The following is a 13,656-nucleotide window of genomic DNA, read 5'->3' on the forward strand; positions in this document are numbered from 1 at the left end:
TTGTCCACATGTGCATTCAACAGGTCCATCAGATCCTTTTATCTGCTGTAGAAAGGAACTAAAGGCTTAAAAATGGAAAAGAACAGAACCTGAGTTCTTTAACTGGCTCTTGCTGTCTGCATCCCAATTTCCTTTAATATCTCAGCCTCTTAATTATTTACCATCTAACATTACTGGCCCCCATTATAGCTCCATTTTCTTGCCAGATTGAAATGAAAAGTGTTCTTTTGGGGTAGGTAAAGTCATAAAATCTGGTTTTGTCTTTTCTACCAGCCTGAGTGATGAAGTGAAAATCGAACACCCTGAGAGGCCCCTGGGGTCCCCTCTGGAGCAGGCAGGCGCCTGCTCTGCCACCTCCCAGGCTTGTGTTTTGAGCTGTACCTCTGCAGCCAGAGATCTGCTTCTGTGTCCTGCTAAGGAGCTGCCTGGCACTGGGCTTATGGTGTGGGAGCAGGGGAGGTGATGGGGCTCACACTGCAGAGCTTTCTAGCAGGCTCTGGAGTGGAAGAGCTGGAAACTGAGCCTTGCTTCTGTGGTGTTCCTGCAGCTCTGTGGGGCAAGCAGCAGGCTCACAGCAGAGCAGACCCTCAGCCTTCAGCTGCCGGTCTCCTTGTGCTGTGCATTTGATGGCCTGAGGCATTACTAGGAGTTACTAGAGCAAGACTTGAGGGTTTTAAAAATTAAAGAGTATTAATAATTAAGGGTATTGGCGTGACCTCATTGTGGCCTATATTTAACATCCTGTGTAACAACCTCTCTTCCAGTAAGAGCTGCACCATAGGAATGGTTCTTCGGCTGTGGAGTGACACTAAAATCCATCTTGATGGTGATGGGTAAGAAACCACATTAAAAGGATAAATGCGAATGTCCTTCCCTAATTGGAGGCTGCTCAAGGAGAGATTCTCTGTCACCTTGCAAATGAAGTTCCAATTTTGGATTCATGGCTGCAGTCCTTGTATTCAGACAGTGAGGATTCTGTCTTGCTGCCCTTAAATTGCTCGGTGTAACCTGCGGTACCCAGTGAATACCCTCTGAATTCCCATTCCTGGGAAGGGTGTCCCCTTGCCATTCTTATTTGGGAGGATGGTGGAAAATCCATGATACAAATTCTCATCCCTGATCCTTTCTGACCCTGAGTGCCCCTTGCAGTAGGTGTTTGTAGAGTGCAGCTTGTGAGGAGCAGTTTCTGACTGTTGGGTTTTGCCTCTCTCTGTTAGTGGCTTCAGCGTGAGCACTGCAGGGAGGATGCACATCTTCAAGCCAGTGTCGGTGCAAGCCATGTGGTACGTGTGTTCGTTGGCTTTATTGAGAAAGAGACTCATTTATGTGAGTAAATTAAAACGAAACTGCATTTTAGCACTGTCTGTAACTGGTATTTAGTGAGCTGCAGCAGAGATGCTGTTTCCCTGTGGCAACAGGTACCAGTGCTGTAAAGGACTAAGAATACTGTTCAGAGCAGCTGTGGGCTCTTCAGTGTAAGGGAAGTGGCACTAACTCTGCAAGATCACCTGGAAGCCATCAGGCTGCAAACCCAGTCTTTTCTCTCTCTGCATGTTCCTGACTGGCTGAAGGAGGAGCCTCAGGACCCATTGCCAATCCGATGGCATTCCCTGTGTTCTGCCTCGTTGCTGGGGTTCCTGCCGCATGGAAACTCTCCGCCCCGGGTGCCTGTTCACCTTTCAGCTCCTGTCACCCCTCCCTTGTGCAACACTGCAGCAGAGGTGGCTGAGTCAGCAGCAGCTCTGCCAGCAAATTCCTCCTTGAAGAGGCTGGTCCCCATCCCCATGCAGAGCAAACGCATCTCTCTTGGCCTGGGCAGTTGGCTGCCTCCTCTTGGAGCCTCCTGAGATCCATCACTTTGCCTCATCTGATAGGGAAAAGATACAGATGTAGAGAAGGGTGTCGTGCTGGGGATGACTGGGTACAGAAACAAATGCAACTCTTGTTCCTGTCACTTTTGAACTCGGCCCCTCCTGTTGGCAGCCTCAGATGTGGTTGATGTGTTCAGTACAATGACATCTGTGGAGTAAGAACCTTAAAAAGAGAAAAGTAAGAGGAGGGAAGGAAGGAAAAAGTAATGCTAGAATTTGCAAAAACAAATGACCCAATCTGGGCCTTGTCCCTGGAGCATGTCAGGGGCCAAGAATGCTGGTAAATGTGCATCTGACTCCTTGCTGAAGGTGCTTTGAAAATTGTCCATGTTCTTTATTTTCCTTTGGTCTGGTTTCACAAGTTAACGAATGATTAAATCCCAGAGCGACTTGTGCCTTGGGCTTGCGTGTTAATCAGGACAAGATTTGGCCTCTGCCTTGGACTGGCTGTTGAGAAGGTCTCCAAGGGCCAGTTTGTGCCCTCTTTGATACAAAAAAGCTGCTGCTTTCACAAAGCAAACTGCAAAAATCTGCTGCAAATCTTGATTTTCCCTGTGATAATCACTCACATCCTGCTCTGTCTGTCCCTGCTGCTCACAGCTGCACAAATCCATTCTCCAACCTTGCAGGTCTGCTCTACAGATCCTCCACAAAGCCTGCGAGGTGGCAAGGAGGTACAACTACTTCCCAGGCGGGGTGGCCTTGGTGTGGGCCACGTACTATGAAAGCTGCATCAGCTCGGACCAGAGCTGCATCAATGAGTGGAACGCGATGCAGGACCTGGAATCCACCCGCCCTGACTCACCAGCACTGTTTGTTGACAAGTTAGTTCTGAATTTCATTACAAGTTGGTTTTGCTCATGAGAGGAATCTCCCTTTTCTCTCTTCTTCCTCCAGTGGTTTTTTTTCCTTTCTTTTTCCCAAGTCTTAATGTTTTTCTTCCATTATTCTCATAAAAATCACTTTTAATCCAAGTCTTTCCCACCACTCCTGCACTGTTTGAGTTGCAGCCTGGATTTGCTGCCAGCTTGGAGACAACATCCTCTCCTTTTCCTTTCCAGGCCAACTGAAAGGGAACGAACAGAACGGCTCATTAAAGCCAAACTCCGGAGCATCATGATGAGCAAAGACCTGGAAAATGTCACTTCCAAGGAGGTAAATATAATTCCTGCTATCTCATCCTTCCTGCTAGACTGCTTTTCCAGGGAGTGCTGCACTGCTGAAGACACACCATATGACAAGGTGTCACTGGTTTCTGAGTGTGTATCTGAAAGGCTCGGCTCTTTGGCTTTGCTATTCCTCTCTTTCCCAGCAGGGGAATCGGGATAATGCCACATCCCTGTCGTTTTTCACAACTTCAGTAACAAGTGTGTGGCTCTCAGGTCACGGTGCCTGGTTCTTTGCCAGCCAGGTGGCACTGGAGGTGATGCCTGCATGACAGTCGGCTTGTAGCAGTGGTGGGCATGTCCAAGCAGTGACATTATAGACACTTGCTCCTCGATGCATCCCTCAGATGACACAAGCAAAGGCAGCACTCCCAAAATGATGGCTTGAGGCCTCACAGCTGTGTTGGATGAGTGATCTCCATTTGCTCATGGACAGTGCAGAGCAGAGTGTGAGCCTTCCTTTCTCTCATGGCTTCATTTTAAGGCTTTATCTTTGTTCCTGAGCAAGTGTCAGAGGGTCTTGCAGAGACAGCATTTTGCTAGTGGGTTTATGGATGGAAGATCACAAGTCAAGGCTTAAGCTAGGTTGGGTCCATCCCATAGGCTGGTGTAAATACATCCAGCGCAGTGCAGACAGATTCAAAGCAAATGTTCTTTTGGGTCCGGGTTTTGTTTTCCAAGGCAGGCTATTGACATGCAGGGCTTTCCTTCCTAAGCTTAGCAATGAAGGCTTCAGCTACTCTCTTGTGTAACAGCAGTGCTACAAGTTGTAGGCGTAAGCTGAGAACTCCTGAGTCTGTGTACGTGTTCCTGCTTGGTGCAGTCAAGATGCTTTGGTTTTTCCTGCAGGAATTTTCCATGGTGGATCAAACAAAGTTGTGCTGCTTTGCTTTGCCCTTTCCTGAAGCTGAGGGGCTGTTATGTCCATGCCCTGGTGTTTTAAAATGGGAGAGCATGGAAAATCCCTCTCTTCACCAGTGCTGCTGCCATTATTCACTCCTTGCAGGTGTTTCTATTGACCAGATGTGATTCTAGGTGGCATCCTTTGTTTTCTGCTCTGCAGATACGAAATGAGCTGGAGAAACACATGAACTGCAACTTGAAGGAATTCAAGGAATTCATAGACAATGAAATGCTGCTTATCCTGGGTCAGATGGACAAACCATCTCTCATTTTTGATCATTTATACCTGGTAAGCTGCTGGGTTTGGAGCTCTGGGATAGCAAGAGGCTCAGTGGGAGTGAGCTGACAGGTGGTTGGGCTTAGAGGAAGCTGAATTTGGTGTCAAGGCTGAGTTGTGCTTCATGAGCCCTTCTGTCTGGCTGCGTTGTTGATTCTGGGCCTTGACAGAATGGTTTTGCTGGCAGGTTGATCCTCCCTCTGTGCATGTTCATTTTCTATTTCTAGCAATGGAGATTTTTCATTTACAGCAAACAAAAGGCCTGGCTGGGGCTGCAGCCGTTTGCTCTTGGGCTCTGGTTAGGATCACTGCAACTTGACTAAGCCTATGAGGTTCTGTAGCGTGGCCAGAGCTATGGAAAGACTGAGGCTGAAGGTGATGTCCCAGCTTGTGCAGAAGCAAAGGACGGCCTGTGTTTCATCTAATCTTTTACCACTAGATGGTACTCCAAGCAAAACCAGGCACTGCCATCTGGAACAAAGACTTGCTGGAGATGAGCACATTTGTGCCCGTTATGCTTGGGTCTTATTATTGCTCTTCTGAAGAGAGGCAGAGGAAATGCTCATGTCTGAGAGCAAAACCTGCTTTTAAAACCCTTTTTAGCTTCCTGTTTTGCAGATATGGGGGGGGAACTAAGTTGTAACCACCTGCAGAGCTTTGGGGATTTGCCTTCCTTCTCCTGTACCTGTGATCCCAGTCATTCCACACGTATCTTTCCCTGCACTATTTATCTCTGTCTTCAACAATCCAGAGTGGGCAGAGGCAGTGATTTGGGATGTGCTCAGGCACACACTGGCCTACAACTAACTCCTTAAGGGAGGATGTAATGCCTGTTAGGCAGGACCTCTCTGTGCTGAGCAGCAGCACTGCCTGCCATGTGTTGTATTCCAGAGGCTGTTGCCAGTATTTCAGCTAAGGAAGATGGTCCAGGCTGGACCATTGCAGAACCTTAGGAAAAAGGGATGCTCTTGTGCTCCTTTGAAATGTGTGTTCTGTGGCTGTTGCAGGGCTCTGAGTGGAATGCCTCCAACCTCGAGGAGCTGCAGGGCTCAGGGTGAGTACTGACCTTTCAAGCACCAACCTTAGACTCCAAGTAACTTCCAGTTGTTTGCTTTTAACTTGTGCTCAAGCCTCTTGAGATGACATATGAAGTTTGTAGACAGTAGGGGCATGAGTTTGGGCCTGTTCTCAACAGCATGGGTAACTTACCATCAGCTCCTTGGTGGGGAAATCTTTCTTATTTCTATCAAAAACATGTGGAGTGAAAAGAAACAAACTTCTCATTTGTGAAGTACATCAAGATCCCTGATACCCCTCCAGTGGGTAACAGCTGAGTGTGAAATGTCCATCCATGATGTTGAGTTGCATGTGAATTCCTACAGGCTATGGAACAGCAATAATACAGCCCTAAGCTTAGGGGAAAACTCTGTCTGAATGGAGCAGAGCTTCCTGTGGATGAGCAATCCCCAGCTCACCTGCCCGGACAGGCAGTGCAGGGCTCTGTCACCAGGCTCTCATCACCACACCACCACTTGGCTTCATTTACTTTCATGCTTTTTGGCTGAGGGAGAACTTAGCAGATAAATATTTGCTGCTTGCCCAAGGCACACACCAAGGATGAGCTGAGAACCTGAAAAACATTGCTCAATAGCACAGAGGAGCTGTGGCTGCCCCATCCCTGGCAGTGCTCAAGGCCAGGCTGGACACAGGAGCTTGGAGCAGCTGCTCCAGTGGAAGGGATCCCTGCCTGTGACAGGGGTTGGGGCTGGGTGAGCTTCAAGGTCCCCAACCCAAACCATGCTGGGATTCTGTGGTACTTCATGGACTTCACAATGTGCATCAGCTCCTCTTTCACATCTGTGGCATCTCAAGTCTGTTTTCTTTGTGTTCTCCACAGCATTGACTACATCTTGAATGTGACCAGGGAAATTGATAACTTCTTCCCTGGCTTGTTTGCCTATCACAACATCCGAGTGTACGACGAGGAGACCACAGACCTCCTGGCTCACTGGAACGAGGCCTACCACTTCATAAACAAGGCCAAGTGAGTGGGCTGGGGACTGGGACTTGTGGGAGGACACATCCGAGCCATGCCCCTGTGCTTCATCCAGCATAGAGCTGAATCCTTCTTGATTCCAGGGAAGATGTGTTCCTGGAGCTTCCCTGGGCCTTGTCTCTTTCTGTACTGGCATTACCCTGCTCCTAGTTGATGATACTCTATTATCATTATCAGAAGGGAACAAGGATATTTCCCCTTCCCAAGCTCTGGAAATGCTCCAACACCTGTCCGTGTTGGACTAGCCCCCACCACCTCTGCAGGCAAGAGGTGGTGACAGAGCCCATCAAACCCTGCTGGGCTTCTACACTCAGGTTGTTCCTGCTTATCCCTGTATCCACAGATTTGGGCAGGCAGGAGGCTTCATGGTGATCCCTCAAGTGGCAGCATGACCGAGGCTGCCCTTCCCTAATTCCTGGAGAGACATTCCTCTTGTGGCTCACTTAACCCCACAGGGTGTCTAACCTGCTCATCCACGGTGCTAGGGTGGTCAGAAGGACACGGGGTAACAGCAGGTACTGTAACCAAACAGTGTGAGGTGTTTTCCTGTTTGCCCTCCTGCAGGAAGAACCATTCCAAGTGCCTGGTGCACTGCAAGATGGGTGTGAGTCGCTCAGCATCCACTGTCATCGCGTACGCGATGAAGGAGTTTGGCTGGTCCCTGGAAAAGGCCTATAACTACGTGAAGCAGAAACGCAGCATTGCAAGGCCAAACGCAGGCTTCATGAGACAGCTGCTGGAGTATGAAGGCATTTTAGATGCGAGGTAAGGCACCAGGAGGAACAAAAAGGTGACTTGCAGGAAGTCAAGGGGCTAATTTTAGGCATCCTCATGTTTTTCTATCACAAACGATGTGATTTGTTGTTCAGACTCCCCCGTGCTGTAGTCTGAAGGGTCCTTTTTAGAAGCGCAGCTACAGAAGCCTGGGCTAATGGTGTTTTCCTAAACCTTTTCTGTGCCAGACCTCCCTGTGTGGAAATTAGCTGTCTTCCAGGGAGATCTGCCCTGCTTTAATGCAGTGCGGGTTCCTCTGCGTGTGGGAAGTGTGTTCGTGTCCCTCAGCAGCCAGGACTGTTCAGCAAAACATTGTTCTTGGTTGATGAGGCAGAACTGAGCTTGGGCAGTGTGGAAGCAAATCCTTTGCAGGTCTGGGTGACCGTGGCAGTCACAAGTCTTTGCCATCATGAGCACTGTTGTATCTAAGAAGGGTTTCTGCATGCTCCACTTGGCCTCCGCTCTGCTGGGGGACAAAGAGGAAGATTTGTCACTCTAGTTCATCAGGAGGTGTGCCAGCAGACGTGCAGAGATGTTGGTTCAGAGTGGTTTGCTCTGATGAAGGGCTCTGTGCCCCTCTGCCCTGAAGGGCTTTTCCTGTGATGGGTGCAGTGCAGGGCTGTGGTCTGCTGGGGTAAAGATACCTTGGAGTGGGCAGGCAGCAGGGACTAAACCCTGATGCTGAAGAGGGCTTTGTCCAAGTGGGACTGGACTGGCCCCAGGGCTCAGCCTTTCAATGCTGGCTTGTGGACAGGGAGGGATGTGCCTGGAGCTGAGCATCCTCCAGGCTGACGATGGTCACTTGTGTCTTTGCCCCTCTCCCCAGCAAGCAGCGCCACAACAAGCTGTGGAAGCAGCAGGCAGAGAGCAACCTGCCCCCCAACACAGACGGCACCACGGGGTCGAGTGACTTCCTCCTCGAGAGCTTGGACATCGACCTGGAGAACCGCCTGGCTGACCTGGACATGCCTTCGCAGTCAGGGTACCTGGACAACCGCACCAGCACCGACGTGCCCGTGGGCTTTAACTACTGCTTCCGCCGCCTCTCGGACACGCTGCTGGAGAACAAGATTCCCGGTGACAGGGAGGGCTTCTTCCCTGTGGAGGAGCTGGAGCGGGATGTGCTCACGGAGCGCGCTGCCTCGCTGGTGGGACAGCAGCCGTCAGAGGGGAGGATGCTGGAGACAGGAAAAGCTCTGGAGACTGCAGAGCCACTGACAGAGATGAGCAGCTTCTGTGAGAAGGAGGTGAAGAAGAAGCTGGATTTCAGCCCCCGGAAGGGAAGGATAATGCTGGGCCCTGGGGACCACAGGGAGGATGCTGTCAGGGAGGAAAACCCAATGGAGAAGTGGAAGCGGCGCTTGTCCATGCACAAGGAGGAGAGCAGGCTTAACAGAGAGAACTTGAATAACAACAACAGCAAAAGGAGTTGCCCAGAGGATTTTGAGGTGCGTATGGAGGTGGAATGTAGGTGATTAGCATGGCTGATTCTGCTGCAAGTGAAACTGCTCTTCTCATCTTCATAGCACAGTTTCATTTGACTTGGATAAAGCCTTTCATTCCATGATGAGCCGCTTCCTTTTCGAAGTGCTTCTGAACATGGCTTTGCTTGCCCAAGCTATGGAGTTAGATGCCAGAGAGGGAGTGCACCCATGCAAGCACCCTATAAACCGCTTGGGGCAACTTGCATGACCATCACTTGGACGGGTAGGTGTTCTTCCATTGGAGATACTGTCTGCTGAGAAAGTAAGTGGTGTTTGTTCCTGCTGCAGGACCTTAAGAGAAGTGGAAATGGGCTTTGTTTCCAATCTGCTTGGCTGTAATTACATCCTGTGCTCTGCACCTCTCTTCTGATGGCCGATGGCTGGTTCTGTGCACCTTTATCTATACCTGTTTTCTCTTTTGCAGCACGATGCCGTGTTTGGGATCCTCAGTAAGGTGAAGCCTTCCTACCAGTCCTGCACTGACTGCATGTATTCCTCAGCTGGTTTGTCTCCAGATTCCTTTGGGGAGCAGTGTGAGAAGCTGAACTCCAGCACCATGCGCCGCAGCACGGCCACCATCTGCACGCAGCCAGCCTTCCTCTCCCACATCAACTCCAACTTGGCAGAGCACCTGCCCAGCAAGGCACGCTTGGAGGAGGCAATCAGAACTAGAACCAATGAGGCTCCGCTTCCTCTGTCGGCAGGAGCTGGTGCTCTGGAGGCTGGGGCTGGCAAATCACTTGATGAGCACTGCGGTGTGTTGGAGAAGGGAAAGGATGCACCAAAAACTCCAGTCAAAACCCTTCTGTCCAGGAGCAACTCACACTGTGACAAGAGCCTCCTTAACGTGGAAGTGGTAAAAGAGGAGTCTCTAGCCAGAAAAGACAGCAAACCTACCAAGGATCTGAAGTACTTGTTCAGTAAAGACTTGGAAAAGCCAAGCGCAAACAGTTACCTGATGCAGCATCAGGAGTCTCTTATCCAGCTGCAGAAGGCAGGTCTGGTTAGGAAGCACACCAAAGAGCTGGAGCGGCTGAAGAGCCTGCCCTCGGACGCCTCGTCCCTGCTCAGAGAGAGCCCCTTGGGCAGGGTGGACTCTGGCATCACGGAGGAGAGTGAGGATCTGATTTCACATCCCAGCCTTGTGCCTCTCCTGGGGCCAGCGCCGCTGGTACCCGAGGATGCAGAGAAGCTCGAGGTGAAGCGTGTCTTGGAGGGGATCTCCCAGAAGACCTCAACACCTGTGGCCTGCCGGCTGGAGCACACGAGCAGCTTCACCAAGGACTTCCTCAAGACCATCTGCTACACCCCATCCTCCTCCCGCAGCTCCAACCTGACACGCAGCTCCAGCAGCGACAGCATCCACAGCGTGCGGGGCAAGCCTGGCCTGGTCAAGCAGCGGACTCAGGAGATAGAGACCAGGCTGCGGCTGGCAGGCTTGACTGTGTCCTCCCCTCTGAAGAGGTCCAACTCCCTCGCCAAGCTGGGGTGTCTGAACCTGTCCTCTGAGGACTTGGCCAGTGACATGGAGGTGTCAACCATCACGGACTCCAAGGAGGCCGTTTCCAGTGAGTCTTCCATGCTCTGTGAGCCACAGTCCACACTCAGGGGTGCAGACATCACCTCCAAGCTGGCAGCGAAGCCAGCGGTTGGAAACTTGAAGAACACGCTCTGGATGGGCAAAAGTTGATGCCTTCCATGGGGGGTGCAGGGGGGTTGAGGGCTTTGTGGCATTTATTCATTGCACAGGTGCAGTTTATCATCTGACCTGCAGGAGTTCGTCTGATGCCTCCTCTTCATCCCCCCCTTGTACTCTTAAGTGGGGAGGAAAAACACCCATAATGGGTTATGGTGAATGGCACAAGGGAAAATAAACGTATTGCATGGCTTAGAAGAGGACCTTGTGTGTGAATTGCCCGTTGTCCTGCAGGATGCTCTTCCTAGTACTGTTTGCCAAGTATAATAATGTGGGTTTGTGTGTGTATATAGATAGATACTGTGCTGTTTATCTATCTATATATATAGAAAATGCTGAAATGCTGTTTCAAAGACTCAGCAGAATTAGTCACAACTTTTTACAGAACAAACACAAGTCTCCAGTTCAAACAGGGCACTTGTGGAAAACTCCTTACAATGGGGACACGAACACTACCTCTGATCCTGCTGACTTTGAGTCTTGGCTTGTTGTTTGTCTTTTTAAAAGGCTTTTCCCACAGCACTTCCATTGTTTGAAGTTATTCCCCTGATGGGAGCTGGAAAGGCCCAGAGGAGACAGAGGCTTTCCTGGCTGTGAAGTGAAGGAGCATTGAGCTGTGTTCGTGTTGACTCTGTGACCTGGTTGTCACAGCCTTGTGTTGGTGCTGGAGGGACCCCCGGGCTGTGTCACTGTCACTGTGGACAGGAGTTGTGTTCTTTGGGTGTTGTTGCCGTCACGGTGTCTGTAATGTCCCAGTGCTAATGATGAGCTTGGCCAGTGAGTGCCCGTGAAGCTTTGTGTGATGCTGTGTCGGTGTCGTGGGGGCTGTGGAGGGGCTGCTCTTTGGTGTCCCACGTGTCTGCAGTAGGTGATCCTGTCTCTCCTGTTGGATTTGGTAGAACAGTTCCTGTGTGCCGGGTTTGGGAAGCCCAGGGGTTGGTTATGGCAGGTGGCAGGAGCCTGGGTGGCCGCAGTGCAGGGAGCCGGGTGTACGTGTCCCAGCCTCCTGCCATGGAGCAGAGCCATAAATCCTGCTCTTAGGAGGGGTTGTTCCTGCTCAGTGTGAGCAGTCAAAGAGAAATAGAGGCTGCAGTGAGATCTGGGTGCTCACCGAGCCCCAGCACCATCCTTAACATCCCCTCTTTGAGGCAGAGTCAGGGTGCTGCAGCAGGTGTGCTGAGCCTCTGTTCACCAGAAGTCCCCTGGCACACACAGGTAGCTCTGTGGTTTTGGTGTCCTGAATGCCCAGAATTCACTTTTCTCCCTGTGTTTTTGCATGAAGTGGGAGGAATTGCAGTCGGATGAATGTCCCTTCTGAAAGGGGCTGCAATTGGATGTGCATTTCTAGCTTGAGGCATCCTTCCCATTCCACCCTTGGAAGCTGGTTTGAGGCAGGGCATGTTCAGAGTGGGAACCCCCTACTCCATGGCTGCACGTCCACATCTGCTGCCATAACCTGTACCTGTCCCATCTTTCCTGCCCTTGTTCCCTCCTGCATTCCCACGAATGAAGGGGGCCCCATTGAAGGGCTCAGAGCAGCCACCTCAAGGGAGTTTGTGCCTCCTGCTCCCAGCATGGCCTCATCCCTCTCCTCTGCTTACCATGGCTGATGGCAGGGTTGCTTTTCTCTGCTCCATGTTAACCTACAGCCGCTTCCCATTGCTGCCCGGCCACTGGGAGAGCTGGGTTGGAATAACTGCGGAAGGATTCCGTTACCTGATGCACACCAACGTGCATCTTTCCTCCAGTGCCTGCTGGGTGCTGCACATAAACCACTGCTCCTATTGGCCTCGGCTCTGGCTGGACCAACCCCAGCCCTGGGGCTGCATCATCATGATGCTGTTGGGCTCGAGGCTGCGGTGAGGGGCTCGGGATGGGTTTGCAGCCAAACCCCTGACACTTGCAGGCTTCAGTAGAGTTGTTGCATGAGGAGGTAGCTGTGTCTGTCCTCTCCTGCGTGCCGTAGCTGTTCCTTTCCAATGGAGTGCCTTAATTCTGGTTTACAAACACTGTGTTGGCGCTGAGCTCTTCCTCCTTGCTCTTCGTTGTGTTTCGGTGCTTTTGGTGTTGCCAGTGGCCAGGAGAGCGCTGCTGCTTCCGCACATCCATGTCCCAGCGCTGCTGAACCCGCTTCCCCCTGCCCTGTACCTGCTGAAACCAAAGGGCTGCGTGCGCCGCTGCAGCTCCCAGTGCTCCCGGTTGATCTATGCATTGCTGCAGGAATGGGATGGGGGATGCAGGGGGATGGAGCATTGGCTGCGCACCCAAACCCTGTCCCCTGCTGCCAGAGGAACCCAAAGGCACAAAACTGGCACCTGATCCAGGCTGGGGCTGTGTGGTAGCAATAGGCATCCTCCAGGAGGTGATCCTGGTTATTCCATGAGCCCCGGAGGAGGGGTGGGTGATGCTGTAGCTGGTCCAGTGCTGTACTCTGATAAAGGCCGTTCCTTTGACTTCATGGTGGTTCTGAATCCTGGTTTTCTATTGAAATGAGCAGCATCTTTTGTACTGTACGAGGCATAATGCACTTTTTTTTGTAACCTTTTGGGTGTAAAATGTACATTTTCTGTGCTTCTTGTGAGGAAAGAGAAATAAACGTTTTTGTTCTGTTCTTTCTGAGCGAGCCCTGTGGTGTTTGTGGAGGTGGGAAGGACCGAAGGGACCCCCCATGCACTTCCCGGGTGCTCTCTTCCCATCTGATCCCAGCTCTGGGCTGTTCTCTGTCACCCTGAGGGCCTGCTCAGGAGGTGCCTTTGTCCCTTGTCCCTCTCGGTTGTGTGCAGCTGCCTCGCTGGGATGGTGAGCACCAGAAACGCACCCGAGCTGCGGCACAGGCTCCTGCACGGGTTTTATAAGGGGGGGAAAAAGGGAATGGAATCGGGATACACAGTTCCTGGAGGCAGGAGTGTGACTGGAACGTGAGTCCCCCCTAGGGGAGAGCCCAGGATGGGGTGAGGAGAAGCTGCTCCCAATGTTGGCAGCGCCTGCTCCGTGCTGAGCCCTCCCTGCGGCACAGGGAAAAGGGACATGAGGGGTTAATTCCCGCAGCCCCTCTCAGGTCATGTTCCCAGTGGGAATGCCAAGAGCTAAACCCCAGGATGCAGCTCTTTACCCTGGGATCCGGCTCTTTACCCCGGGATGCGGCTCTTTACCCTGTGCTGCTGCTCCGGGATCCACCCGAGCTGGGACCAGCCCTTCCCGGCCATCCACATTTTCCCTTTAAAGGCAAACTGAGCATCTGCCTCCGGAGCCCGTGAGGAGCCGGGTGCTGTGAGTGAGGAGCCGGGTGCTGTGGGCATTGCTGCTGCTTGGAGCTGCTCCGGGAAGGAACGTGTCCCTGTTTCCCTTGGCACACTTGCCTCAAGGAGTCATTAACCCCACCAGCACTGTTGGTGTTCAGAGGCGTTGGGGTTGATTTGGCTTGGATTT

At 51.7% G+C, this 13,656-nt stretch overlaps 1 protein-coding gene across 1 annotated transcript in view; it reads left to right on the forward strand.

Moving 5' to 3' along the window:
* The window catches only part of SSH1 (slingshot protein phosphatase 1), a 32,569-nt gene extending 19,730 nt beyond the window's left edge, over positions 1-12,839 (forward strand). Inside the window, exons 6-15 of the mRNA XM_034068494.1 lie at positions 765-833; positions 1,218-1,283; positions 2,501-2,695; positions 2,933-3,026; positions 4,101-4,229; positions 5,225-5,271; positions 6,115-6,261; positions 6,838-7,038; positions 7,874-8,495; positions 8,956-12,839. Of these exons, the coding sequence (XP_033924385.1) occupies positions 765-833; positions 1,218-1,283; positions 2,501-2,695; positions 2,933-3,026; positions 4,101-4,229; positions 5,225-5,271; positions 6,115-6,261; positions 6,838-7,038; positions 7,874-8,495; positions 8,956-10,221 (2,836 nt within the window). The 3' untranslated portion in view covers positions 10,222-12,839. The remainder of the gene's footprint in view (positions 1-764; positions 834-1,217; positions 1,284-2,500; positions 2,696-2,932; positions 3,027-4,100; positions 4,230-5,224; positions 5,272-6,114; positions 6,262-6,837; positions 7,039-7,873; positions 8,496-8,955) is intronic.
* The last annotated feature ends 817 nt before the right edge of the window (positions 12,840-13,656 follow it).

Source organism: Melopsittacus undulatus, chromosome 12 (assembly GCF_012275295.1).
Source record: "Melopsittacus undulatus isolate bMelUnd1 chromosome 12, bMelUnd1.mat.Z, whole genome shotgun sequence".
Lineage (NCBI taxonomy): Eukaryota > Metazoa > Chordata > Aves > Psittaciformes > Psittaculidae > Melopsittacus > Melopsittacus undulatus.